The 26,424-nt window shown below is 62.3% G+C and overlaps 4 protein-coding genes across 12 annotated transcripts; 3 read left to right on the top strand and 1 right to left on the bottom strand.

Annotated features, from left to right (window-relative positions):
* Positions 1-89: 89 nt before the first annotated feature.
* On the bottom strand, positions 90-9,804 carry SHC1 (SHC adaptor protein 1). 5 transcript variants are annotated; one of them, XM_004778622.3, is made up of 13 exons: positions 9,638-9,804; positions 6,331-6,498; positions 5,685-5,755; positions 5,096-5,159; positions 4,818-4,937; positions 4,559-4,612; positions 4,338-4,389; positions 4,046-4,172; positions 3,107-3,302; positions 2,949-3,018; positions 2,735-2,869; positions 2,356-2,594; positions 90-1,643 (listed from the first exon to the last, which is right to left on the bottom strand). In XM_004778622.3, exons 2-13 carry the CDS (start codon positions 6,493-6,495, stop codon positions 1,515-1,517), a joined length of 1,422 nt encoding a protein of 473 aa, XP_004778679.1. In that variant the 5' UTR covers positions 6,496-6,498; positions 9,638-9,804; the 3' UTR covers positions 90-1,514. The 5 variants fall into 5 exon arrangements, with proteins under 5 accessions (XP_004778679.1, XP_004778681.1, XP_004778677.1 ...); XM_004778624.3 differs by lacking the exon at positions 9,638-9,804 and adding an exon at positions 8,863-8,981; XM_004778620.3 differs by lacking the exon at positions 9,638-9,804 and having other exon boundaries at positions 6,331-8,816.
* A 232-nt stretch (positions 9,805-10,036) lies between these two features.
* CKS1B (CDC28 protein kinase regulatory subunit 1B) lies at positions 10,037-12,860 on the top strand. 2 transcript variants are annotated; one of them, XM_004778627.3, is made up of 3 exons: positions 10,037-10,192; positions 11,431-11,558; positions 12,338-12,860. In XM_004778627.3, the coding sequence occupies exons 1-3, from the start codon at positions 10,134-10,136 to the stop codon at positions 12,388-12,390; spliced, it is 240 nt and encodes a 79-aa protein (XP_004778684.1). In that variant the 5' UTR covers positions 10,037-10,133; the 3' UTR covers positions 12,391-12,860. The 2 variants fall into 2 exon arrangements, with proteins under 2 accessions (XP_004778684.1, XP_012904468.1); XM_013049014.2 differs by lacking the exon at positions 10,037-10,192 and adding an exon at positions 10,724-11,211.
* Positions 12,861-15,325: 2,465 nt separating this feature from the next.
* Positions 15,326-21,995, top strand: FLAD1 (flavin adenine dinucleotide synthetase 1). 4 transcript variants are annotated; one of them, XM_045086832.1, is made up of 10 exons: positions 15,326-15,411; positions 15,848-16,041; positions 17,423-18,167; positions 18,642-18,789; positions 19,250-19,348; positions 19,432-19,621; positions 20,404-20,477; positions 20,797-20,988; positions 21,445-21,497; positions 21,586-21,995. In XM_045086832.1, exons 2-9 carry the CDS (start codon positions 15,961-15,963, stop codon positions 21,479-21,481), a joined length of 1,566 nt encoding a protein of 521 aa, XP_044942767.1. In that variant the 5' UTR covers positions 15,326-15,411; positions 15,848-15,960; the 3' UTR covers positions 21,482-21,497; positions 21,586-21,995. The 4 variants fall into 4 exon arrangements, with proteins under 4 accessions (XP_044942767.1, XP_044942768.1, XP_012904467.1 ...); XM_045086833.1 differs by having other exon boundaries at positions 15,332-15,415; XM_013049013.2 differs by lacking the exon at positions 15,326-15,411 and adding an exon at positions 15,563-15,583.
* LOC123393750 (lens epithelial protein) lies at positions 20,997-21,995 on the top strand. Its single transcript, XM_045086834.1, has 2 exons — positions 20,997-21,497; positions 21,586-21,995. Exon 1 carries the CDS (start codon positions 21,274-21,276, stop codon positions 21,457-21,459), a length of 186 nt encoding a protein of 61 aa, XP_044942769.1. The 5' UTR covers positions 20,997-21,273; the 3' UTR covers positions 21,460-21,497; positions 21,586-21,995.
* Positions 21,996-26,424: the final 4,429 nt, after the last annotated feature.

Here is a 26,424-nt window from a genome sequence, read left to right as displayed (position 1 = left end):
CTGCGCGGACGCGTGGGTGCGGGAGACCCCCACCCACCCCCCGCCGACGGGGCCGCGGACGAGCAGCAACAGGGACCACGAGGCCGAGGTACAAGAAATAGGGACTTTAATGAAGACGATTTCCCTTTGGTATCATCGCGACCCGTGGAGACGCGCGAACGACACGCAAAGGCCGGGACAGAGACCGCGGAGACCCAGACTCGCAGCGGCAGGACGCGCTCCGGGCGCTCCGCGAAGGGCCGGCGAGGCGGCCAGGCCCCGCCGCTGCAGGAGTGAAGCGGCTCGCACCCGTGGAGCCTCCCCGCCTCGCTGCCGTCCTGGCTCGGGACCCCTCCTGGAGCCCCGCGTCTCGGCCGGAAAGGAGATGCTGGGGGCCCAGCCGCCGCCCAGGCCGGGCGGGAGGAGGAAAATGCCGATCATTGTAAAAGGCTTTGAAAAGTCAGAGGTGACGTGTACACGTAATTGATTATTGTCATTTGCCACGGAAAACACATGAGGAAAATAAATCTACAGCCCTAAAATATATGCATAAAAAATAAAAATAAATCCCTTCCCAAGTCTACAGATGGTATTTGGGGATTGTCCACTGCTTTCTTCTGCCTCCACAGATGCCCCTGGGAAAGATACCAGGTCAGGAGGACTGAATCCAGTCCCTGCCACCGCCCCACCAACACCCCCCCCACCCCGAAGAGAGGAGGGTTCTAGGACCCAGGGCTATGCTTTGGCTGTAGAGTGTAACATGCATGCAACATGGGGGAGGGGGGACAAACGACACAGACTTAGGAAATGTATGTACAGACCCCTTGGGTGAGGGGTGCCCCCTGGCCAGGAGGCACTGAGCAAGGGAGAGTCCATCTCCCCGCTGGCCAGGAAGGGGGCTCTGAGGCAATATCTAAGGGTTGCCTGTCCCCGGGCGGAAGGGACAGCTAACATTCCTGCCTCTGTTCTCCCAACCTCAACTGGAGGGGGATCCCAGAAGCCAAGAAGATGTCAGTACCCCCACCCTTGACCTCAGGGGCTCAAGAACTCTTTGCATAAAATATCTTCAGACCTAGGAGATGGTCAAAGGCACAAAGTTTAACCACTGGGAGGGAGGGTTGTTGAAAGGGGTCTGGGGTACCCTGAGCCCAGGGGTAGACCAAAGGTGTGATTCATCCCCCTTCCTTGGAAAGGTGACTGCCCCCATTAAAGCCTTTCTCACTTCAAGGAGACACACTGCCCACGCCTCAAGCACCCACCTTCTTGGGAAAGGGGGTATCAGATTGGCACAGGAAAGGCCCAGGGAAGGGAGCCACTCTGTTCAATAATACTTTGGTAAGGTTCTGGAAGAAACAGGATTCTACCCCCAGCTTCTGACAAACCCTCTCATTCAGTGGGTGCTGAGCCATGTCCACACTATCCCCAGCTCCAGCACAAGGCCAAGCCCACAGAATGCTCCCACATGAGGTCCTGAGAATCAAGGAGTAGGGGAGAAGGGGTGGGAGGGCCCCTTCGGGGAGAAAGCACTGCGAGGGTCACAGCTTCCGCTCCACGGGCTGCTGGAGACACAGTTCACTGCCCGCAGAGATGATGGGCAAGTGATTGTCCACGTGGTAGCTGATGAGGTGACTGACACTCTCAAAGCGGTGGTCCTTTGTCCGAACCTGAGCAGCAGGAAGGAAGGGGTTAGTTCAGGCGCAAAGTCAAAGGCTGCAGAAAGGAGACAACTATACTGCGGGATGAGGAAGGGGAAGAAGGCCGGGAGGACTGTCCGCCCAGGCCCCTGAGACTTCTCGAAAAGGGGGTCCCACAGCTAGCTCTGGCAGCAGACCGAGAGAACATCAGGACCAGAAACGGAGAAGCTGAGGGATACCACCTCTCCTGACCTGTTAGGTGGCCCGTCTCAGAGGAGGACACCCACTCCGAGAAACCTGGGGCAGGGAGATGGGGACTGCTGTGGAGAAGAGCCCAAAGTCAGGAGGGACAGTGGGCTGGCGACAGGACGCCAGGTTGAGCCCTGAATCCAGAGGGGCTACGGAGGCCCCTCCGTCCTCTTGCAAAAGGAGATTTGGGGTTTCTAGGCCCCAGGCCTCCGACGCCGGGCGCCGGGCACCACCACCTCTCTGGGAGGGTTTCCTCGTTTGTCAAGATGGGCTCAGGCAGGCTGAACAGCGTCAAGCTCAGATGGAGAACTGAGGGCCGAGAGGAACAGAGCTCGGGCCCAGGGCTGCGTGAAGAGAAGGACGCCGTCCTGCCGGGAAGGGGGCTGCACAGGCGAGCCAAGCAGTTTGGAAAGGGGGCGGCAGCGAGGGGAGACCGGGGCTCGGCGGGAGCGCGCCGCAGCGCCCCCCCAACACGTGGCCCCACGCCACTCACCACGCCCTCTGGGTCCACCAGCAGCAGGTGCTTGGGCTGCCCGCTCTGCAGGCCGGTGAGCACGTACTGGCCCGGGCTGCTCGCGCTCTCCCGCACCAGGAAGTCCCCGTGCAGCTGCAGCAGTGCCTCGGCCTCCCGCCGGCTCAGCTTCCCGTGGAACCAGGCCTCCCCTCGGAGCTGCTCAGCCATGGCCACCGCCTGGGGGGGCGGAGGCACCCGAAGGGCATCTTCGAAGGGCTCTGGGGGTTCAGAGAGAAAGGGCTGAGAGGGGCCACTGGCCCAACACAGGCCGGGACGCACACCTTCCCGGAGGGGAGGGCAGAAGAGCAGGAACCGCGGGGTAAGACGGAGGCGCAGAAAAGGAGACAGGAGAACTCACTCATGTCAAAGAGGTCTCGGGGCGTGCTGCCATTGACCGCGGCACTGGGAGGCCCCGCCCCACCCCCTGCCTGCCGGGCCTTGTCCAGGTTCTGCACATTGACGTAAGAAGGATCGTCAAAGAGCTCTTTCCCTGCTAAGGAAAGGGCGGCGTCACAGTGGCCCCAGCCCCGCCTCCTGCGCCCGGACTCCGCCCCTCCCAGCTCCCTTCACACCTGGGCAGGGTGGCGGAGGTGGCATCTGTTTGCGGGTTTCCGGGTCTGCCCCCACAGGCTGCCCCACCGGCTGCGGGGACAAAAATAAGATGAGACCAGAAGCCCGGGCCGGCCACTCCCATCCTGGGCCCCAGCCCACCTCCACCCAAGCGACTCACCAGCGTTGCTCCCAGGTGGCTGGAGGTCTGGCCAACAGGTGGGGGGGGTCGAGCTGCCCCGGGGGCTCCTTCCCGAAGCCTCATGTCCACCACTCCCCCAAGAGGGGGTTCCTTTCCCGGGAAGTCATTATAGTACTGGTGGCCAGGTGGCTCTTCCTCTTCCTCATCCCAAGCCGAGCCATCAAAACCGGCCATCCTGAGAGAACAGGTGGGAGGGGCACAGGCAGTGGTCACAGGCCGGGCACTTCCTGCAGGCCAGGCCTGAGGTGGGCTGTTTCCTATGCACAGTTGACCCTCAAGGTAGCCCCACAAAGTGGCTGTCACTTCCCTCTCCAGTGACAGAGCAGAGAGATGAGGGTCGGAGGTGCAGAAATTTGCCTGTGGTTTCCCAGTTAAAGGTGATGGACCTGAGCTGCAGCACCGGATTTGATTTTAGGGTTCATGGCCTCGATTATCGTGCTGCCTCCCCAGACGGAGGGGAAGCAGCAACACAAGAGAGCAAGAAGAGCCGCGTTCCAGAGCGCCAAAGTCTCCTCTAAATGCTCCACAGCTAGCGGCCTCGAGGGGACAGAGAAAGGCAGAGACCTCAGGAGGAAGACATCCTCCCTCTCCCAAGTTCGTGATGGCTCCTGGGGGCAGGAGAATGAAAAATTACGGATGGAGAAATGGGCAAGAGAGGCCGACAGGCCGGCAGCACAGGAGCGCGGGCCGCGAGAGGAAGAGTGGGCCTACAGCAGGGCAGGGCCTGGCCAGACTTTCCCGCCGGCCACAGGAAACCTAAGAATAGCAGGAAGGGGGAAACGGGCCTGCAGGTCGTCCCCCGACACTCGCCGGGCCCCCGACCCTCTCGGCTTGAGTCTGGGCAGTGGAGCAGACCCGCTCTCTCGGCCGGGGCCCCGGGGGCTCAGGGGCCGCTCCGCCCCCTCCGCACCCACTCACCTGTCATGAGGGGTGACCAGCTTGGGCGGGTTCCTGAGGTACTGTTTGAAGCGCAACTCGAAGGCCTGCCCGATGGTGCTGATGACGTCCTGAGCCAGCCCCTCGGGACACTCCAGGATGTGGCAGGCTGGGGACACAGCGGAGGCGGCCCGTGAGCCCCGAGGCAGACCACTGGGACGGGCACTGCCGCGGGGCCCTCATCTTCCCGGCCGGAGCCCCCAGTTAGCTCCCCGGGTCCTGCTCACCTGCCTCCCGGACAGCCGGCCCCACCCAGCTCCCCACCACGCCTCACCTCTCTGATTCACCGGGTCTTTGGCAACATAGGCGACGTACTCAGCTGTGTCCTGGGGTGGGCAGGGTCAGAAACAGCCCCTTAGCTCAGTTTTATGGCCCACCTCACCCCCGACCCCCAAAAGCCCGGGCCCTCCAGACACTGCCTCGACCCCAGCGTGGCCTCTTCTCTGGCCGCCGCAGGCCCTGCTCTTCCCCCGTCCACCCTGTTTCCCAACTCACCGGGTCTCCACCGGACGCAAACGAGATAGACTGCATGTGGTGGTTGGCGATGATCTGAGGGTCAGGGCAGGGGCCAGGGAAGGAACGGGTCAGGCAGCCTCGGGGCCCAGCTGGGCGCCCCCAGCCCCAGCCCCAGCCCCAGACTAGTCAGACCCACCCTTCTGGCTTCCTAGCCCTGGTGCTCCTAAGCTCCTCCTTCCTGTCTTAGCTCCTGGCCCTCCTGGCAGGGCTTCTGGCCCCCTCGCCCGACCCCACCAACCTGTTTGCAGTCTGCGGCCATGAGGTTGAGGCTGCTGGTGGAGACGGTGAGCGTGATCGGCATCCCGGCAAACTTCAGGTTACTCCTCCCCAGGATGGAACTGAGCGGGCGGCTACAGGGCTAGCCAAAGATCCGAGGGTCTCAGAAGCCGGGGGTTCCCCACACCAGAAACCCCCACCCTTTGTTTTTTGGCCTTGTCCCCACACGTCCCCATGCTTGTCTTTGCCAACTCCCCCACATTTCCCAACAGCACCCCCAGCCCCATTGGCCCCAGGTACCTTTCTCCTCCTCGTCGCCCCCTTGGCACCGGGCACAGCATCACACACCAGGCTGATGGCCTCCCTGGCGAGAAAGGGGTCCTCAGACGCAGAGCCTGTCTCCCGCTCGGCTGGGGTGGCCACAGGGCAGGGGGAGGGGAGGACCAGGCCAGACTCCAGGGGCACTCCAGGCTCTTTGTCGTGGTGGATTGAATTAAGGGCCTTTAATATTTGATGACACGGAGAGGCCACTTCCTGGCTGATTGGGTTAGGGCCTCCGTGGGTCTGGCCCCACCTCCTTCCAGCTACCAAATGAATGTCCCGTGGCCTTCCCAAAGCCAGCAGCAACCTTCCATCCACCCCGTCCTGCACTCAGGCTCCAGCTGCCAGCTGCTCTGCCACCTCCCCCACAACCCACAGGACTGGAAAAGTGAGCGGGATCCAGACCAGAGGCGCCTCTTTTCATCCAGACTTACTCACTCCCCAAACTCTCTATCCCCTTTACCTAAAGCTAAGCCGTGGATAATAAGCCACCAAGACCCACTCCCCTGCTCCCCTCACTAATCCAGGGCGCTTCCCCCCACCCCGCCCCGACCCCCTCCCCGCTAACCTGGTGACCTGGGTGCGGGTGTTGAAGTCCAAGGCGCGCATTGACTGCAGAACCTCCACGCAGCCCATGTACTGAAGGAGGGACGGAGGGGAGCAGTCAGCCGCCTCCCCCCACCCCTTCACAAAGAGCCCTGGGCCTTTTCCCTACGTGCTCCCTAAAGGAAGAATAAAGACGAAGAAGTTTTTCCCGCTGCTTGCGGCTAAGCCCCACAAGGCCCCACAACATGCAAGACCACAGGAAAGGAGGAGCGGGGAAGAGGGCAGGCTGGGAGGGCCTGGGCACCTGGGAAGAGACTGTGGAGGGCAGTGACAGGCACTGGGGGGGCGAGGGGGGGTGACATCCACAGAGGGGGGAGGCTGGAGGACGCGATCGAGGCTCACTCATTCCCACACTAAGGGCCAGCGCGTGCTGGGCTTTGTGCTAAGCATGGCAGGGTGGGGGTGGTCACCAGAAGGAAGGGGCCCGGGCAGAGCTGGAAGGGGGGTGCGCAGAAGCGGAGAAGGAGCAAGAAAGGTGTGAGAAACAGGACCCTGAAACCAAGGGCGGTGCTGGGAAGAGCAGAAACCAGAGGCTCCAGAAAAGCCCCAGTGAGACAGAGGGGTCTGGGAGGGCGGAGGGCGGAGGGCATGGCCGGACGTTCACTCACCCGAACCAGGTAGGAAACCCCGGGTCCCATGACTTTGTCGTTGGGATGCAGCCAGCCCCGTGTGGGCTTATTGACAAAGCTCCCGTGGCGCGTCCACTCCTCGCCCCCCAGCTGGCCGCCTTCCACCCGAGTCCTGCGCCCGCCGCCTCCACTCAGCTTGTTCATGTCCTGGAGGAGGGGCGGGGGGCCTGAGTCTGGCGCGGCCACCCCTCCGGGCCCCTCCCCATCCTCAGCTGCCCTTCCTGGCTCCCCCTTTGGCCCCGGGCGCCCCCCGGCTGGGTTGGCCAGCTTCAGGTTGCTCATCCGGGGGAAGAAGGAGCACAGGGTAGTGGGACTGTCATCCCCGGGCAGAGGTGGCAGGGTGGGCCCCAGAGACGAGGCTGATGGGGAAGGCGGCTCCTCCAGTGGGGAAGGCCCTGAAGCCCCCTCCTCCAGCGATGACAGAGACTCGTTCCGGAGTGGGTTGTACTTGGACTTGGGGGGCAGGAGATCCATGGCTGCTGCTGGAGGGAGGCTGCTGCCCAGCCCGGCCCCCCTGCCAGTCCAGGCAAGGGGGCCAGGCAGGGGGCATCCCCAGGCCCTTAGTCTGACCGGACCTCTAGGGCCCAGGGATCTCAAGGATCCTGGAGAGGGAGAGGGACAAGTGGCGCCAGCGCCCCCGGCTCAGACCCAGAGAGTTTCCGGCCCCATCCCCGCCCAGCGTGGAGCCTCTTCTCCAGCTGCAGAGAGAACAGGCTGGACCCCGAGCTGCCTTGCTCCTCCCCAGGGGCGGAGCGCTAAGACCGGAGACCAATCCCGGGGACAGTGCTGACTCACAGGCTGGAAGGGGCTAAGCCCCCAGCACAGCCACAGCCCCAAACTCGGGCTGGGATGGAGCTCCCTCCACGCACCCCCCCACCCCGCCCCGCCGCTGCCCCCAGACAAACCACCAGTAATCTGGGGAGGAGGAAAGTAGGGGTGGGAGGGAAGGATGTGGGAACGAGAAAGAAAGGAGGGAAAGAGGAGGAGGTCTGGATCAATCCACACAGGACGCGGGCAGGCCAGAGGGAGCAGGAAGCTGCGGGAGGGTAGGGGGAGTGAGAGAGGAAACAGGGAGCTGCAGGTGGAAAAGGGAGGGGACCCCTGAGCTCAGCACTTCCCTTCCTGTCCTGGTGGAACACTCAAACGCCCCCTCCTCCAGGCCACCCCCCCAACACACTACCGCACGGCGTGTGTGGGGGGGGATTGGCCCCAGGGAGTCTGGGCCATTAGCACCCTCTGCTACTACAGCTGTGGGCAGGAGGTTGGGAAAATGGGAAAGGATGGAAGAGGTCCCAGCGGACGCAGAGAGGGGCCGAGAGGAAGAGCAAAGCTGGAGAAGTGAGAACAAAGTCCAACCTGGGCGGTGCACCAGGGCAAAGCTGGGGCAGAGGACAAGCTGATGGAGCCCTCCCACACCACCCACCAGGCCAAGGAGCAGCAGCCCCCAGGCAAGCACTTCTCTGTGGCCCCTTCCACAGGCCTAGTCAGCAAAGCAAGCTGGCAGGGGCGGCTGGCTGGTTCGCGCTCCTCCTCCTGGAGTGGGGACAGGGGAAGTTGCCTAGGTCCACCACGGAGCACAATGCCCCCCAACACCAGGGGCAGAGTCTGGCTGGAGGAGGCGGAAAAGTGAAAGCGTTCCCCAGGAGAAGTGGGGGCTGCAGGCCAGGAAGGGACCGAGGGAGCAGCAGACAAGGCTGTGCCAGGGAGGCTGGGGCTGGACACCGGGAACAGCCCCAGCATCCCTTCCACACCCCGCTCCCAGACACAGCTCCGCGGGAGGGGCCATGGAGGAACCGAACAATTAGTTGAAGATACACAAGACCCCCTGGCTCATCTGGGGATTACCTCCTCTTAAACTGCAGAAGATACAAAGATGCAGACTACAACGACTGGTAATACTAACACTTAAATGGTGTTAGATACACAGCTAACTCTCCCCTGGTCTCAGTCACTCCCTTTCCTCAGGCCTTCAGCGCTCGGGCCCAGAGAGATGGAAGAAGGGGTTCCGCCCTGGCCTCGCACGCCCAGCACGCAGGGCGGGACGTCCTCGGCCTGCGGGAGCCCGCACGGACCAGTCAACAGGTGTGGGCTCGGAAGTCGGGCGCTTTAAATCTGCATAGGAAAGGGGACTGGGAGTCGGGGTGCCTGGGTGTGGGGGAGAAGCTGCTCGCGGCTCGGGCCAGCAGGGAGGAGGAGGCGAGTAGCAGGAAACGGCGAAAGCCTCAGGAATGTTTCCAGAAGGGAAGGCCGGGCGAGCGCGACCAGGAGGAGTGCCCAGGCCAGAACTCTGGATGGGGGGAGGGGAAGAGCCAAAGAAACGACGGAGACTGGGGAGTCCAAGAAAAATTAAAATAAAATGAAAATCAAACAGCAAAAAGTCACTGTCCCCTCCACCCACGCCAAGCCACCGTTTTCTGGCCGCAGAGAACTTTCGCTCCGGTCGCACCCGCGGGTCACACGCCAGCAAGCCCACGGCCCTACCAGCTCCCGAGCTGCGGGTGGGAGACCTACAGCTGTCTCTGGGGCGGAGTCGGTCCTGGGCAGGGAAACCAGGAGCAAGCCTCCGAGCCCCTCTAGCGCCCCACGCCCCAAGTCCTGGCCGGGGGCAGGGGAGGCGGAGGTCTGCCCCGGCCCTCGCGCCGCTCAGAACCGGGGCACCTGGACGTCCCACCCGCCGGGCCAAGAGCGCTCGGGACAGCCGGGCCCGAGGCCCACGCGAGAAAAGGGAACTCTGTCTGCCAGGGCCCTCGGGGTCCAAGACGGCGCCTCTGAGGGGGCCCGGGTCCCACTCGGGGCGCTCCCGAGGGGGCGTGGCCCCAGGTCGCGCGCACGCGGGACTTCCCGGAGGCCAGGCTCCCGCTCGGCCGACGGGGTCGGAGGGGCGGGGCTTCGGGCGGGACTGGGGGCGGGGCCTCGCGCGCCCGGCCCGGCGGCCGAGGGGCGGGGCCCCGGCCTTCCGGGAGTCCGGCTTCGGGACGGACCCGTGGCCAGGAGGCGGGGTCTCGGGGAGCTGGAGGCGCTACCGTCCGGTTTCCCGCAGTAGCGCTGGGAAGCGTGTCCGGGGGTGGGACTTCCAGGAAAGCTGGGCGGCAGGGTGGGGTCGTGGACAATAAACAGAAAACAAGTCGGGGTTCGGGGCGCCCCCCTGAAGATGGGGGGTGGGACTTCCGGGGAGGGGGTCGTAGGGGGCGGGACTTACAGGTCCATACCGGAAGTGGGGTCCCGGGAGAGGGGTTCCGGGGTGGAGGAGTGGGTCACCTAAGGAGAGGGAGAAGACCCAACTCACCAGGGCCTCATGGAGTCTCCGCACCGCACCGCGGCTCGATTTGGTTCCGGATCACGCCACCGCCCTCTCAGGTGGCCGTTCCAACTTTCTCCCCGGCCGGGCCTCCCTGAACAAACTTTATTGCACTCACTTCCGGCCTCACTAACCCCTGACCCTGCACCTCAGCGTCCCTCCTTCAGCCGGCCCACTTCCCCGAATCCGCCAATGGCAGCGCGAGAACGCGCACGGGGTGGGAATAGCCAATTAGAGGCGTAAGTTTTACCTACGCTGGTTCTTCACGAGCGTTAGGCGTCCGCTCCAATAAGGGCGCGAGGAGAAGCCAATCTAAGCCAATCCGAGGCTGGAAGGTGGAGACGCCCCGCCTTAAACCAAAGGAGCCAATAGGAAGCGCAGGCGGCGTGTTTGAAAGCGAGGCCAAAGTGGGTGGGAGCGCGTGCCGCTGGGAGTTGTTTGGAGGCTGGCGGCGCGGGCCTGACGGTCCTCGGACGGAGCGATCATGTCGCACAAACAGATTTACTACTCGGACAAATACGACGACGAGGAGTTCGAGTACCGGTTAGTGCCGGCGCGGGGGCCATAACGAGGTCGCGAACTTTGACAAAGGAGAGCCAGAGGAGTTCGTCACCGGGGCCGCGGCGACAGGACCGGCGCATGCGCGGGAGACTCCCGGGACGCGGGCGGGGAGCGCAGGGCGCCTGCGCGAGGGCCGGGCGGCGCGCGGACCCGGGAGCTCCGAGTCGGCCCTGCGCTGCGGCGCGGGCAGGGGGCGGGGCTCTTGCGGGAGGCGGACCCCCCTTCCGCCCTGACGGGGCTCGGGAGCGGGGTCGCGCTGGGCCTTGCGGAGCCTGCGGGGGAGGGGGGCGTGGGCGCGCGGCTGGCCGGGAGGGGCTGCGAGGTCGCCCGCGGCGTCGGAGCCCGCAGAGTCGGAGCAGAGCCTGCGGGGCGGCGGGGCGGCGGCGCTCGCCGCGGGCTGGCGTCTGACCGCCGGGAGGTCGCGAGGAGCCGGCCCGAGTGCGGGGCTCGCTAGGCGGTGGGGCCTGGCGGTGCGGTCGCGGTTCAGGACCGGGGGAGGCCTTGGGGGTGGGTTTGTGCGGCCGGTCCGAGCGCGTGTGGGAGGCAGCCCGCGCCAGGGGCTGTCGGAGGGGAGGCTGCGGTCCTGTGTTGGGACGGGAGCGGGGCCTTTGCCGAGCGTCGCCGCCGCTGCTCCCGGCGGCACGTCTGGCGTGTTTCCGCGGAGCCGGGGCGAGTCTGGGTCAGCCCAGCTCGTGTCGGAGTAATTTTTCGCCACGAAGGGGTCTTCCCCTTGGTTAGGAGAACTTGGGAAGCCGTGTCCTGGCTGCTGTCCCCAAAGCAGGGAACGAGATCAGGGGTAACCGTGGAGGGGAGGACATGGCCATTTCACGCTTCGTGGTGGCTCTTCACGCGGCTCCCCCCGAGGCTTTTCTTCCGCGAAACCAGTCCTTTTCACAACTACTTTGAGTTACTGGCTGTGTGTGCCCTGAGGCTGCCCTGATGTATTCTAGAGTACGCCGCAGCCTGAGCCCCAGGAAGGCAGGAAAACCGTGCCCCTTTCCGTGAGTTACTCATGAATGTGTGCTTCTTAACCGGCTCTGGGGAGAATTTTCATAACTGGGCTTTATCTGTAGCTGCCTCCACCCCACAAAAAGTTGCATAACTCCCTCCGTCAGAAGCCCGTTTTTCCTTCCTGGCCTCTGCTTCATGTGCAAGCTCTCGTCTAGCAGACTGCACCCAGTACGACGTGAGTCAGCCCCCTTCCCATGCTTCTGTTGCAGGCATGTCATGTTGCCCAAGGACATCGCCAAGCTCGTCCCCAAGACCCATCTGATGTCTGAATCCGAATGGAGGAACCTTGGTGTGCAGCAGAGTCAGGGATGGGTCCATTACATGATCCACGAACCAGGTTGGTGCAGCGTCAGAGCAACCACGGAGGGCTCCTTCCGTGGGGGAAAGAGGGAATGATGAGATCATATAACCCAGACAAATGGGGGGGTGGCAAGGGTGCTTTATTGGTTCCTCACCAGCCATCTAGAAAAAGTGGAGTGACCAAAAATAAGAGGAGCGTGTCTGTGAGGCTCAGAGACGACCTGTCCCTGAGAGACCTCCTTTCATCTCGAGTTCAGTCCGAGTGTACCCTTTTTTTTTTTTTAAAGATTATTTATTTGACAGACAGAAATCACAGGTAGGCAGAGAGGCAGGCAGATAGGAGGAAGCAGACTCCCCGCTGAGCAGAGCCCGATGCAGAGCTCGATCCCAGAACCCTGGGATCATGACCTGAACTGAAGGCAGAGGCTTAACCCACTGAGCCACCCAGGCGCCCCCGAGTGTACCCTTTTTTTCCTAAGGCCACATAGATCCTGGTAGAGGTTATGGTCCCTGCATCATTCTCCATCAGCAAGTGAATTTTTGGATGTGTTCCAAGTAAGCCAAGAAAGGTAAATTTCTTGATAAGACACCAGACCCCAAGCGGCTGAGCAGAACTAAAAAAGGCCCGCAGGGCTGTACCAACAGCAGAGGTGCCGATGCTAACAGTTCTGGGCTCTGCTGACAGCTTGGCGCGCGGGGCTGTGTCTGCAGCCGACGCTTCCGTCCACCTTTAGTCGGGAAGGTCTGAGTGGGTGACACCTGGGAAGTGCAGAGACTGGTGCGAGCCCGTCCCTTAGCTTCTCCTCCCTCTTTCAGAACCTCACATCTTGTTGTTCCGACGGCCGCTGCCCAAGAAGCCGAAGAAATGAAGCGGCTGCCGCTTCAGCCTCGAGCTCCGCACAGCTGCCCTCGCTTGCCGACATCTTCCCGACAGCATCATTATGTCGCCTTCTTGTTTCTTACTTTGATATTTAAAGGACGTTCGGTACACTGTTTGAATGTGCTGCTGACCGCTTTGCTGGAGCAGAGCCGACAGCACCACGGCCCGGCCAGGGCAGCAAGCGGTCTTCGGGCTGCGGCCTCCGCTGAGCGTTACCCCAGAAACCATGCTGAGCTGTGTACCCGGCGGCACACATGTGGTGGACAGAGGCAGCGTCCGAGGGTGAGGCCGTGGCTGCCACAGGGATTGTGTAAACTTGCTGTTTGGTTTTGGTTTTGTTTCCTGCCAGGTGTTACATGATGGTGGTTTGTTTCAATGTATTGGAAACTTTTCATTTTATTCAAGAAATCTGTTCCATGTTAAAAAGCCTTGATTAAAGAAGAAGTTTTTATAATCTAATTTTTTAATTGTGAAGGTTTTCTGTTCTCTCAGGGTGAGCATTGCACTCAGTACCGTGTTTCTGATTATGTTCCCTTCGGTTGGGTAATGCAGTTCAGCTCTTTGCTGATAATGGGGTTTATTTTAACATTCAGGTAACTGGTTTTTAATCTACTTTAGCAGACTTTCTGTCAAACTTCTGAAATATATGTAGCTCTGTTAGCCTTGGGTAGAGGTTACAGAGAGACGTCATCTCATCAAAACAAATCAACTTTCCTACGGTCAGGGATGCTGCCTTTACCTCAGTCCTGATACTTGATGGGCACAAGAGGGTAAAGGGAGGAGGCTATAAGGCAGAGGGTGCACTTGCGCTCCTCTTCCTGCCCAGCCTAAGGCTTGGGCCTATCTGTGGCCTATTACCTGCTGCGGTGGGGGATGGGGGGGAGCCGCCCGGGCTGTTCATTGTGGCTAGTACTGATGCCTAAGTCATTACTTAGTGCCTTACTTGGTCTGGGGTGTGGCCTGGATGTGGGGATTTCCAAGCATTTTTATGCAGGTAGTTGGAGTATTAATCTTTGAGAAAACAGGTATAAGCTGTAGTTGTTCTAGAAAACGTGCCTCCCGGGGGTAGCAGGCTGGCTCAGTCGGTGGAGCGGGCAGAGTGGATCTCAGGGTTGCATAGTTGCTGCCCCATGTTGGGTGGAGAGACTGACAGTACTAATCAAGGAAGTGAATCTTCTCCCTTCTCCCTTAGTTCAGTTGTGTTCCCGGAACCAGCAGCATAGGCCACACTGGGATCTTGTTAGAGATGCAAACTACTGGGCTCCACCTCGACCTTCTGAATCAGGAGCTCTGAGGGTTGGGCCCGGCAGTGTTTGCACCAGTGATTCTGGTGATCACTCAGGCTTGAGAACCCACTGCTAAAGAATTGGACCAGAGCCTTTTTGTGGGAGGGGTGGTCAAATGTTACCGGCACTACTAGTAAAGATAATGGGTTGTGTGACATACCATTAGCTGAGTGGGACTTCTGTTTTGCCTTTAAAAAAATTTTTTTTTCAGGACACCCTGATGGCTCAGTCAACCCCAGGCCTCTGAGACCATGACCTTCAGCTCAGGTCATGATCTCAGAGTTCTGGGATTGAGTCCTGGGTCGCATCGGGCTCCCTACCCTGCAGGGAGCCTGCTTCTCCCTCTCACACTCCCTCTGTGCTCTCGCTCTCAAATAAATAAATAAAATCTTTTAAAATGAGGAAAAAATTCAGGGGGCACCTGGGTGGTTCGGTTGGGCATCTGCCTTCAGCTCAGGTCGTCATCTCCGGGTGCTGGGATGGAGTTCCGCATCAGGGTCACCACACAAACAGGGCTTACTGCTCCAGAAAGAATGGTCTAGAAGTGAGGCTGTTCCTCACTTTAGTGTTTTGTGGTTGCTGTGTGGCACTCCTAACTTTTCTAAGCCTGTGGCCCATCTGTAAAATGGGGATTGTCTGTCTTGGGCCTTAGAGTAAAATGAGGGTGGGTGTGGTCCAGCTGTTCAAGTGATGAGTGAACTCCGAGGATTTGCTGCAGAGAGCAGTCTAGGGACCGGGAGCATCGGCAGGACCGCAGAGCTTGCTAAATGCAGACCCCAGGCTCCCACCGTAACCCTCCTGGATGGGAGAGACTAAACCAGCCTATTGAGAAGCCCCAGCGGGAGCTCCGGCCTGCTCAGTCAGTGGAGCGCGACTCTGGACAGTGAGCTCAAAATGCACCTTGAGCATAGATACTCCTTAAAATGAAACAATTTTTTAAAAGGTCCCCGATCAAACATTAAAATTTAAGAAACTTTTAGACCAAAGGCAACTGAAACTCCGGGATGACCTGAGAATCCGAGGCAGACACACAGCACGGCCTGTGAGGCTGCCCTCAGTGGTACCTGCGAAACCAGTGATCAGGCAACGGTGACGTTTAACTGAGCACTCGGGGGCGGGGGGGGGGGTGTTGTCGACAGGTGACTTATGGCTTCATCGCTCATAACGGAGGTGAGTGAAAGTTCCCCCCGAGATTGTCCTACCCCGGGCAGTGCCCACACCAGGTGTCCCCGCAGCTGGCTGCGCTACTATGCAACCCTCCCGCGGCAGCCCCGGCGCCCGGAGTCAGGCAGGGCCGGACAGCACGTGCCCGCGAGAACTCGAAAGCAGGACAGCAGCGAGAGGCACGCCTCCCTGCCCCTGCCTCCGCCGAGAGCGCACCCCAAGTCCTCGGAGCACCGCCCACCACCGCCCCTTCCGCGGCCCGGGCCCGCCCCCGCCCCCGCCCCCGCGGCCCCGCCACGCCCCGCGGCCCCGCCCCCGCAGTTCCGGGGGCGTGGCCACGCGCTTGTCACCAATGACAACCCGGCGCTCCTCCCGGCGCCCCCCCCCCGCTAAGGCGGGCGAGCGACAGCCAGCTGCACCAATGGGCCCTTGGAACTCGTGTGAGCGACAGCCGAGTGGCCAACTGCTGTGAGCAGGTGCGGGTGTGAGGCGGGACTGCGTGCGGCGGCCGCCCGGGACGTGCGGGAGCCGAGGGCGCGAGCCGGGCCGGGGCCCGAGAGGCAGGTGGGGTCGTGGGAGAGCGGGGCGGGCTGCGGCGAGGCGGGGGGACGGGACTGCAGGCCGGAGAGGGTGCGGGCGCGTGCGGGAGAGGCGCCTGAGCTCCCGGGCGAAGCGGGCAGGGGCGTCTTCAGGGGTCGAGGCACGCGAAGGCACGGTGCCCCGCGAGAGGAGGTATTTGCAGGTGCAGGCGCCGAGCTCGGCGCGCAGACCTGTTCAAAGGGGCGGGTGCTGGGAGAGCAGGACGTTTTGAGACTAGAGCCCAGCCCAGAAGACCTGTGAAGAGGCCGGGGCTGGGGTTTCTTAGAGGCTGGGATAAAGGACTCTCTTACCCAGCGCCTGGCGAGGTCTTAGAGGAAGGACGGGCACTCCCGCTCTCCCCCGGTGCCCTCTCTGGCTCCTCCAGGTTCCCTTGACCCCAGACCCCCCTGTTTTCAGGCTATGGCCCCCAGTGCCCTGTAGACCTGGCGCGACTCCCGTGCTTTCGACCCCTTTTGGGGGCCCTGGGTGGCTTCTGGAGGGCCTTGCAGAGGGGCAGAGAAGGCAGGACCATGGCATCTAGGGCCTTTGACCCTCCCCCAGGGCGCAGCGTGACGGCGGGCATCATCATTGTTGGAGATGAGATCCTCAAGGTGTGTCTGGGACAGGAGAGGGGGGAGGGGGTGGCAGCCTCCCATCCCTAAGCGCCTGCAGCCCTTCTGTTGAGAGGAGGCAGCGGGGCAGGAGTCCCCTTGCTGCAGTAGGGTCCTGGCGTGAGTCCAGCCTATTACAGGGAAAGTGGCCCTCTGTTCTTTCAGTAACTCCGTTGAAAACTTGTAGCAAAGTCACTACAATTTGTCAAGGGGCCTTATAGAGGTAGGAGGGACCTTACAGGAATGACAAGGAGTCCAGCAGGTCAAGGAGGAATGGGTGCATGTGCTATCGCGGAAGTTCTAGCCAACCTGTTGGGAAAATGACCCACGGCATTCAGCAGAGTGAGTAAGCAAAATAGAAGGAAAGTCCTAGATGGGAGAAATCCCTTCTGAACAATCCAGAAGTCTTTCGAAAGGTCATGGTAGGTTTCAGGTTGGAATAGCAGCACTGACCCTGTTTTCTGAGGGGTTTACTAGGGCCTGGCAGCACGCTGAATATATCACATAGGCCATCTTACTAATCCTTAGAACATTCCCACGAGGTTTGATACTTTTACTATAAATTTGTTAATAGATTACGAGACTGAGAAGCTTGCCAGAGGTAGCAGAGCTGGGAGTGGTAGAACTGGGATTCCAGCCCGATTCTCTCTTCCTCCCGGGTAACCCTTACCCACTAAGCCCCCTGCAGAGAAGCAGAAGGAGACGGGGCTGGGAGAGAATATGAGCTACACACCCGCGACACAGCGTCAAAAGTTCTGCAAAGGAATTTGAACTTTATTCTGTATATGGCTGGAAACAATACATGGGTTTTGAGCCCAAGAGTGGTGCAATCCCAGTAGCATATTAGAAGGGTTAGTCAGGAGGCCCCGGCAGTCCACACTGGTGGCTGGGAGCCTTGCCAGGGGCTGTCGCCACCGTCCAGATAAAAGGTGCCAAGGGCCTGTCTGGTGGCAGTAGGGACACAGAAGAGATGCCGATGAGAGGGAGACATGGCAGTAGGGGCGACGCGGAAGGGCCCGACGGGCTGTGGACAGTGTCTGGGGCTGCCACTGACCAAAGGGACAACCGCCAGGAATGTGCGTCCATGGCGGACCAGGGGACTGAACCGTCAGGGCTGGTGTGGAATTGACCACAGACTCCATAAGCATAGATGAGGTCAAGGGAAAGTATGGAGAAAGAGGCCCAGGGCAGGTCATGCTGTCCCTGACCCTTCAGACGGATTTCCTCACTCCAATGCCCAGTCCAGGCTTTTTGGCGGCCCAAGGCAGCGTCCCCCAAGAGCACGGTGCCCCAGTATCAGGCAGACATGGCTTGTCGCCCCCGCCCCTTTGCTCTTCATCCCCGTGGCATTGACTCTCATGGTCCCCGTCTCACCTCCCAGGGACACACTCAGGACACCAACACCTACTTTCTGTGCCGGACGCTGCGCTCCCTAGGGGTCCAGGTGTGCCGAGTCTCTGTTGTCCCTGACGAGGTCGCCGCCATCGCGGCCGAGGTCACTTCTTTCTCCAGCCGCTTCACCCACGTCCTCACGGCAGGGGGCATCGGCCCCACTCATGACGACGTGACCTTCGAGGCAGTAGCACAGGCCTTTGGGGACGAACTCAGGCCGCACCCTGAGCTGGAAGCAGCCATCAGAGCCCTGGGAGGGAAGGGCTGGGCCAAGCTGTGTCTCGTGCCCTCCTCCGCCCGCCTGCATTACGGCACCGATCCCCGCACCGGCCGGCCCTTCAAGCTGCCGCTGGTCTCCGTCCGGAACGTCTACCTCTTCCCGGGCATTCCGGAGCTGCTGCGAAGGGTGCTGGAGGGGCTGAAGGGGCTGTTCCAGAACACTGCTGTGCGGTTTCACCTGCGGGAGCTCTATGTGGCCGCCGACGAGGCCTCCATCGCCCCCATCCTGGCCGAGGCCCAGGCCCACTTTGGGCGCAGGCTGGGCCTGGGCTCCTACCCTGACTGGGGCAGCAACTACTATCAGGTGAAGCTCACTCTGGACTCGGAGGAGGAAGGGCCCCTGGAGGAGGGCCTGGCCTACCTGACCGCCCGCCTGCCCCCGGGGTCGCTGGTCCCCTATGTTCCCGACGCCGTGCCGCAGGCCAGCGAAGCCGTGTACAGACTCGCCGAATCAGGTAGGGGCCTCCGCGGGGAGGGGTGGCGCGCCGTGCGCTGGGCTGACTCCCTGGGCCTCGGGAACGCGGGGGTTGTCGGGGGCTCCCGCGCACAGAGACGGCGTCGGTGCCCTCCAGGGCACGGGGCTGGGCAGCTCGCCGGCACAGGCGTACACCAGGCCCTTCTGGGCCAGTAGCGTGACAAGAAAGGTCCCCAGGTACGACTTGTCGCTGACGAGGGGCCTCCGTCCGCGGCAGGGAGGTCAGCCCAGGAGGTGGGCGAGAGCAGACGATGTGGGAATTCAGGGAACAGAAGGAAACCGGGACCCGTAGAGGGCAGACACCGAGGTGGGGCTGCGGGGCATGGGAGTCCGGACAGTACCCGACCCACTCTGGGGAGCCACGGAGACTTGAAGCAGGCGGCCTGCTCCCATCCCCCACCCCTGCCCCCCACCGGCCGCGTGCATCTAGCTGGTGGCTTCTGCCTGCTCGCAGGGTCTTCTCTGGGGGAAAAGGTGGCAGGTGCTCTGCAGACCATCGAGACGGCCCTGGCTCGGTACAGCCTCGCCCGCCTCTGCGTGGGCTTCAACGGAGGCAAGGACTGCACGGCGCTCCTGCATCTCTTCCATGCCGCCGCACAGAGGTGAGCCAACCTCGGGGCGCGAGGCCTCCGGGGGCCCGTCTGCCCTCCTGTCCAGCTCCCCGTGTGAGGCCCGAGGAAGCCAGAAGGGAAGGCGTGGCCGGTGGGTGGGGTATGGGAGGGAGGTGGCCCTGGTGGCCTCCAGTTCTGTTCCCCGCTGCTTACTGAGCATCTGACATGGTGTGCCCGGGGCATGGACCTGAAGGTCATCATCCTGCACCGGGACACAGGGAGGTCGCAGTCTTGTTGGGGAGGTGGCAGTTACTCACCTGACATAGGGCTGCGTGCTCCAGATCTGAGAAGGGAGAGATCAGAAGGGGCTTCCCGGAGGAAGTGGTTCTGGTGGATAGGAAGGACCGAAGAGCCGCAAGCAGGAGGTTGTCCGTCCATGGAGAACAGTGCGAGTTCTCTGAGAGCCTTTCCCGGCCTGCCTGGCAAGCCTATGCTTTGTTCGCCTGCCCAGGAAACACCCCGACACCCAGGAACTCCTCCAGATCCTGTATATCCGCAGCATCTCCCCTTTCCCCGAGCTCGAACAGTTCCTACAGGACACCATCAAGAGGTACTAGGTGCCCAGAGGCTGGGGCTCCGGTGGGGGGAGCGCCGCAGTGCCCACTTCTGACCGCAGCCCCCTTCCTTCCCCAGATACAATCTACGGGTCTTGGAGGCTGAGGGAGACATGAAGCAGGCCCTGAGCGAGCTGCGGACACGGCACCCCCAGCTGGAGGCTGTCCTGATGGGCACCCGCCGTACGGACCCCTACTCTTGCAGCCTCTGCCCTTTCAGCCCCACTGACCCCGGCTGGCCGGCCTTCATGCGCGTCAACCCGCTGCTGGTAACGGGGTAGAGGCTGTGCTGCCTCTAGTCTCCCCATCCCTATCCCCCGTGGGGGAGCGGTTGGAGCCTGGGGCTCAGATGCAGAAACACCCGCCCGAGGGAGGCTGTGCCGTCGGGTCCTCCGGCCTGAGCGCCGTCCACTGCACCCTGAGAGCAGGCGCGCGCTCTCTCCCGCTAGGTCTGTGCTGCCCAGTGTGGGGGCCGCTGGCCACCCACTTACACTCAAGCTGCAGTTTCCTAAAATTAAATAACTACTAAAAATAGGGCTGGTGGGAGGAGCGGGCCCCCTGAGTGGGGGCTGGCGAGCAAGGGGAGAAGGCCAAAAGGGCGGCTTAGCCGGCACGTGCCCACCTGCAGGTGGACGCTGGGGGGAAAAAATAAAGGAAAGAAAAGAACTACTAAAGCCGACCAAATGGGGGCTTTAAAAGGATGAACTCAGTGGCCTGCGGAAAGTCAAAGTTCTGTCCCTGACTTGCGCCGAAGTCATTTCAGGTGCCCCGTGTCAGAAGGCACAGCTGGGGCCCATTTCCACCCCTGCGCAGGCCGGCCTGCTCCCCGCAGGCTCACACACGCGCGGGAAGGGGCCGGGGCCGGGGCCGGGGCCGGGATGAAGGCTTCTCTTCCACAGCCAGTGGCCTACCTGTGTAGGTTGGTGAGCCGCACCAGAGAATCAGCTAGGGGCCTACCCTCGGGGACCAAGAAGCAGCCCCGGGTGGGCTCCTCCCGGGTGGCCAGGGGTAAGTGAGGGAGGGGACCCCTGACTCGGCTCTGACCTCCCAGGACTGGACCTACAGAGACATCTGGGACTTCCTCCGTCAGCTCTTCGTGCCCTACTGTATCCTGTACGACCGCGGGTAAGGGGTTCCGGAGACAGCGGGCGGGGGGAAGACGGGGTGCTGGGGGGAGCGAGCCACCCCCACACTCGCCTCCCTGCTCCCCCAGCTACACCTCACTGGGGGGCCGGGAGAACACAGTGCGGAACCCAGCCCTGAAGTACCTGAGCCCTGGGGGACAGCCGGCCTACCGGCCCGCCTACCTGCTGGAGAACCAGGACGAGGAGCGCAACTCCCGCACCTGACCCGCGACCGCAGTGGGGGACGGAGGTGCCCCGGGGTGTCAGCTGTCAATAAACTGTCTCTCCTGTCCCGCCCCTGCTGTGTCTTCCTGCTCCAGGGGATGGGAGATGCCAGAGGGGACCAGGCAGCTCCCTGCAAGGGGGTGGCGCGCCTGCGTGCGTGTGTGTGCGTGTGCACGCGCGCGTGTGCAGACTGAAAAGGAGCTCTCGGCACAATTCCCAAGGCCCGCCTCAGCAGGAGCCCCCCAGAGGGCAGGAGCCCGGAGTTGTGCTGGGCACTGGGGGAAGAGGTAACGCAGGCTTGGCCCCAAGGTCTGGAGACCTGGGCTGGAAGCCGAGCAGGCCTGGCTGTGGAGGATGGGGCTGGGGTGGCCGGCCGGGCTCACCCTCCCCCTCCTGACCCCAGCCTCCATCCCTGTCCACAGAGGCTGACTCAGCCCGTGCTTGCGCCCAGAAGCTTCCCTGTGCTAGACCCTGGGGGCCTTTGTCCGTAGTCATGAGGCATGAGGGGGTGGGGACACTGCTGATAAAAGGCCCCAGAGGCGGCTCCCACTCGCCCCAAAGCTGCTGCCCTCATGCAGCCCCGGATGCAGCCGCTAGCCCAGGCCCTGCCCTTCTCCTTCCGGAGGGCCCTTCGAGACACTGGGCTCCGGGTGCCCGTCATGAAGGTGGGCACGGGATGGGAGGGCCTGCAGCAGACCCTGAAGGAAGTTGCTTACATTCTCCTGTGTTGCTGGTGCATCAAGGAGCTGCTGGACTGACGATGGCCAGGGAGGGAGCTGACCCCGGCTCAGCGCAGGTGGGCAGGGTAGGGCAGGGCAAACAGGAAGCACAGCCGCTGCTTCAGGGCCAGAGCCCGCCTCTCAGCCTCCTGTTCTCTGCTCTAGCGCCCGGCCCAGCCCCCATCGAGACCCCTGGGGCCCGCCATGCTCCACCATGGAGGGGCCCCAGACACCGCGGGAAGTGCGGATCTTGCTTCCGGTGTGCCATCTGTTGGTCTGGCCTCTCGGGGCCTCCATTCCCAGCCCCCACCTCGGGTGGACCTCCGGGGCCCAGGAGCTCGGCCTGCTGGCTGGGACCCCAGGAAGACCGCCGCAGGAGCTGGCATTTCTCCGAGCCTGGCACAGTGAGCCCCCCAGCCCAGATGGTTGATTTCTCGATGCTCTCTTAGTGCCAGGAAGGGGCTGCCCCCGGTCTCTCTGCTCGAGAGTCACTGAACTATGTGTGTGTGTGCATGTACATAGATGCATGTGTGTGTATACATAAAATAAACAGGCCTTGGGGCCTAAAGTTCTAACTGTCTGAAAGGGAATCAGAAAAACTCAGCCCTGGAGGGGTCTTGGAGCTAGGGTACAGACCAGGGAAGAAAGGTTGTCCGGGACAGAACTGAGATTAAAAAAAAAAACAGCTGTTCTGACTCCCTGATGCCTGGGCAGGGAGGGTTGGGGCTGGAACCGTGGGGTTCCTCCCAACCGGTGGAGAGGGAGGGGTCCAACCTGGGTGGGGTCTCCTTCTGGGAGACGCTGTGCCTTAGACTGGAAACCTAAATAGAAGGGCTGGTCTGATCAGCTCCCTGCCTCTGAAGATCTGGGGCAGAGTGCTGGGCCTGGTGGGTCCGCAGCTCACAGAGGACCTTGGGCCCTGCTGCTCCGGCTCAGAGGTGGCTACGGGTGAACCGCGCCTGTGCGGCCACCCAGGCTCCTGGGGCTTACTGCTGCACGGCACAAACGGCCAGAAGGAACAGAACTAACTCCACTTCCCCTGGCAGCCAGCGATGCGTGCTTTCCCCCAAGTCCCGTGACTCCACCGCGGACAGCACCTTGCTCACCCTCGGTGGCAGGCCCACTCTCAGGCCTCCACAACCTCAGAGCCGGCCCGCCCTGGCCCCGCCCTCCCCTCCTGGGGCACAGGCCTAGAGAAAGTTTACGGGACCTTCTGCTCGCTCCCAGTGACCAGCCTTTCCGCTGACGTGCGAGTTCAGTCCTTGTTCCCTGGGCCTGTAGTGCCACTTGTGAAGGTAACAGAGACCCAGAGTAAGGAGCTGCGCTGGTGGGACGCGACCCTCCGTCCTGGCCCCCGTCCGCCCCCGGCGCTCCTGCCGGGAGCCGGTCAGCTTTACCCGTCCTTTGGAGAGCATTCCAGAGATAGTCTGTGCACGAGCTGCATTCGCTCCACAACTGTCACCAAGCCCCCGCCCGACGCCCGGTGGGAGGCTTTAATATGGCGGTGATCCCAACGGGCCCCTGTGTACTCGGGGAGCTTCTGTGCTCGGGGGCAGGCCCAGGAAATAATGACCAAAGAATAAGTGTAGTGGTGTTATTGGGGGATCGGTGCTCTGGAGAAGAGAAGCTGAGGTGGGGTGGGTGTGGGGCAGGTCGCAGAGGGCCACACAAGCCGGGTAAGGAGGGCTTCCTGTAGAGGGACAAGAAAGCTGTTGCGGGGTCTTCACACTGGCTGCTGCGTGAAGAACAGACTTTGGGGCGCAAGGCTTGGACAGGAGAGCCTGATCTGTAGGCTACAGGCACCGTCTGGGCCTGACGTGCCGGTGACTGAGAGCAGTTGAGACAAGTGGCCGGCCTGAACGTGTACGCGTTCTTTCTTTCTTTTTTTTCTTTTTTTTTTTTTTTTTTAAGATTTTCCTTGGTTTCAGGGCACCTGGGTGGCTCAGTGGGTTAAGGCCTCTGCCTTTGGCTCGGGTCATGATCTCAGGGTCCTGGGATCAAGCCCCAAATCAGGCTCTCTGCTCCGCTGGGAGCCTGCTTCCTCCTCTCTCTCTCTGCCTAGTTGTGATCTCTGTCTGTCAAATAAATAAATAAAATCTTAAACACAAGAAAAAGATTTTCCTTGGTTTCACATAATCTCTACACCCGACACAGGGCTTGATCTCACACCCCTGAGATCACCACCTGAGCCAAAACCAAGAGTCGGACTCTTAACCAAGTGTACCACCCAGGCGTGCCTCAAGATGATTTTTTTTTATAAATTTTATTTATTTATTTGACAGAGAGAGAGATCACAAGTAGGCAGAGACGCAGGCAGAGAGAGAGTGGAAAGCAGGCTCCCCACCGAGCAGAGAGCCCGATGCAGGGCTCGATCCCAGGACCCTGAGACCATGACCTGAGCCGAAGGCAGAGGCTTCAACCCACTGAGCCACCCACGCACCCCCTCAAAATGATTTTTTAACCCAGCAGCCGGCAACCCTCTCTAGGCACTAGGCATCCACATGATGAGCTCAGTGCTCTTACCAGGCCCCTCCAACCCCGACTGCACCCCAGGGCACAGCAGAGGGAAGGGAGGAGGTCCTGAATCCAACCACAGAAAGGCTGGTGGCAGAGAAGGACATAGAAGTCACCTTCCTGCAGGGGTGTGGGGCTCCCAGGACCCCCCACAATAGCCTATACCTGCTTGGTCAGCCCCTCCCTGACTCAAGCTCTGGCCTTCTGCCTCCCTTTCCTTTCTTGGGCCCGGCTGGGACGGCGCACGGAGGTGGACCCCGGAGTCTCAGAGCTCTGAGCTCCAGGGCCTTTGCCAGGGGAGGGGGTATCTGGCAAAGACCCCAGGGGAAGTGGTGGATGGATGGGAGGGCCCAGGAAGTAAAAAGAGGAATCTGAGGTGGCCCGAGGCCAGTGTCAGCTATCCAGAGAGCCCTGACGGGTAAGGAGGGAGCGGGGAAGAGGTGGGCGCCCAGGGCAGGCAGCCAGGAGAGGCGGAGGAGAGGGAAAGCTTGCACACACCCGGAGGGCCCGCTGCTCTTGCGCACACCCGGAGGAAGGGCCCGCTGCTCTCACTCCAAGTGTGCAGAAACCGACACAAGCCCACCTGAGCAGCAGACAGGGCGGCGGCGGTCCTCCCCCGCTAACTGGAAGGAAACGGGCCCAGAGAGGTGGCCAGGCCCGTGGAAGGTCAGGCCCATGGCGCGCTGCGCAGGGTCGTCAGCCGGTGAACGGTATTTTCTCATCTCAGCCCCAGGGCTTCTCTGGACCAGCCAGCTCCCCTGTTTTGAAATAGTACTGTGGGGGGCAGGCCAAGGTGTGGAGAGGACCAGAACCCACCCCCCAGCTGCACCCGCACACAGTTCCCACTCCCACCCCCACTCTAGGCAGCTCTTGTTCTTGCTTTCCGAGGGCTCCTCTGGGGGTCCCAGCTATGCCTTTTCTGCCTGAACCACACAGGCCAGGACATGGTTCCCTGGTTTACGCCTCCCCCCTCCTCTCCAAGGGAAAGAGATGCAGCAGCTTCCCCACAGCGTTCTGGGCCCAGCTGGAGCAGGCTCGGGGGTTGAACTACTGTCACGGGGCAGCAGAAGCGGGGAGTGGAGGACCAAAGGGGACGAGGAGGGGCATCTTATTTCCCCGGGGTGCCCAGGGGCCCTCCGGTGGCCACAGGGGGTAGAGGAATGGACGGTAGAGCTGGGAAGGAGCCTTGCGGAGCTGTTAGGGACCCCACAGGCCACAGCCCTGGGAGGAGCATCCTGACACCCAGGACTCCTAGCAGGTTAGTGGGATAGAAGACCCCAATGGCGTGCGAAGGGCAGGTGGAGGCTCGGGGTCCCAGAGAAGGGGTCTGGGAGCCTCGCGGAGCACAGCCGACTATTCCGGTAATGATCTCGGATGGGGCCTGTGTCTTCCCAGGAACACTCAGAGGCGGACGGGAGGAGGGCGGTGGCCGTGATCCCCGCCGCGGCGGAGCGCAGACCCCCAAGGGCACAGGCTCTTCCTCGCGGTCCCGTTCGCGTCTCCCCTCCGAAAGGCCCCAGCCCCCCTCTCGGGCGCTCCCCGCCGAGCACCTGCTCCGGTCCTGGCCACCCTCGGAGGCGTGCCCGCTCGTCCCGCCACGCTGGGGGCCACCCCCCCCCCCCCCCGGCCGCCGCCCCCGGTCCCTTCCGTCCCCGCCGTCCCTCCCGGGAGCCCGACACCCGCGCCGCCTGCTGGCTGCCGGGAGGGCAGAGGGGTTCCGCGCCGCCTTCTCTGGGACGTGGAGTTTTGGAAAATGTTCCCCGAGCTTCCTGAGACTAAATTTATCTCCCCCGGCCGTGAGGGGCGCAGAGATCCCTGGGACGATTAGCTCCGAGGCGCAGCCGGCACCCGCTCGGGGCCCGGAGGAGGCGCCGAGTTATAAATAGTGCGCCCGCAGGTGTGGGGGGAGTCGGCGGGAGGGGCAACCCTGGCAGCCACGGCCCCTTCAGGTGGGTTGGGCGGTCGCGGTGGGGGCGCCGGCGGGCGGGGGGGCGCGCTGCGGTCTGAGCGCCCCCAGCGGTTTCCTGGGCGGCGGGTTTTTCGAGGGAAGCGGGGGCAGCCGAGGCAAGGGGGGAGCGGGGAAGAGGTGGGCGCCCAGGGCAGGCAGGCTGACGCTCCGCTTCCAGCTCAGCAGCACCCTCCCACCCTCCAAGCCAGGACCCCAGACCCACTCACTCAGGACCCCGCCCAGACAGAGCCTCGCCTTTCTTCCGCCAGAAGCCCTCTCCCTCCAGGCTCTGCAAGCGGCCCCCGAGCGCACGTGGCCCGGCCAGTCCCTGCACCTGGCTGTCGCGCAGAGTCGCTGTCTCCAGCCCCAGCACACCCACCCGCCTAGGACGGACTAACTCCCAGCCCGGGCTTTCATCCTCCGCCCTGGTCAGGCCCATATAGGCCCATATCACTCCCCCGATATCGACCCACCTCCCGCCACTCTTCCCCTCTCCAAAGTGAGGTCCAGCTGGTCGCCCAAGACTTAGGTCTGAACCTGCG

Source organism: Mustela putorius, unplaced genomic scaffold (assembly GCF_011764305.1).
Source record: "Mustela putorius furo isolate JIRA1106 unplaced genomic scaffold, ASM1176430v1.1 tig00000997_pilon_pilon_pilon, whole genome shotgun sequence".
Taxonomy (NCBI): domain Eukaryota; kingdom Metazoa; phylum Chordata; class Mammalia; order Carnivora; family Mustelidae; genus Mustela; species Mustela putorius.
The sequence above is the reverse complement of the archived record's forward strand: the minus strand, read 5'-3'. Positions and strand labels throughout refer to the sequence as shown.

Excerpts from the sequence above, each read along its gene's own strand:
- SHC1 (XM_004778620.3), bottom strand. The coding sequence starts at position 6,825 with ATGGATCTCCTGCCCCCCAAGTCCAAGTACAACCCACTCCGGAACGAG. Across the intron at positions 4,613-4,817 it reads TGGCCGCAGACTGCAAACAG|ATCATCGCCAACCACCACAT; the intron begins GTTGGTGGGGTC and ends CCTGACCCTCAG. Across the intron at positions 1,644-2,355 it reads TGGTGGACCCAGAGGGCGTG|GTTCGGACAAAGGACCACCG; the intron begins GTGAGTGGCGTG and ends CCTGCTGCTCAG.
- CKS1B (XM_013049014.2), top strand. The coding sequence starts at position 11,150 with ATGTATTCTAGAGTACGCCGCAGCCTGAGCCCCAGGAAGGCAGGAAAA. Across the intron at positions 11,212-11,430 it reads GGAAAACCGTGCCCCTTTCC|GCATGTCATGTTGCCCAAGG; the intron begins GTGAGTTACTCA and ends CTTCTGTTGCAG. Across the intron at positions 11,559-12,337 it reads TTACATGATCCACGAACCAG|AACCTCACATCTTGTTGTTC; the intron begins GTTGGTGCAGCG and ends TCCCTCTTTCAG.
- FLAD1 (XM_045086832.1), top strand. The coding sequence starts at position 15,961 with ATGGCATCTAGGGCCTTTGACCCTCCCCCAGGGCGCAGCGTGACGGCG. Across the intron at positions 18,790-19,249 it reads TTCCATGCCGCCGCACAGAG|GAAACACCCCGACACCCAGG; the intron begins GTGAGCCAACCT and ends TCGCCTGCCCAG. Across the intron at positions 19,622-20,403 it reads TGCGCGTCAACCCGCTGCTG|GACTGGACCTACAGAGACAT; the intron begins GTAACGGGGTAG and ends CTGACCTCCCAG.
- LOC123393750 (XM_045086834.1), top strand. The coding sequence starts at position 21,274 with ATGCAGCCCCGGATGCAGCCGCTAGCCCAGGCCCTGCCCTTCTCCTTC.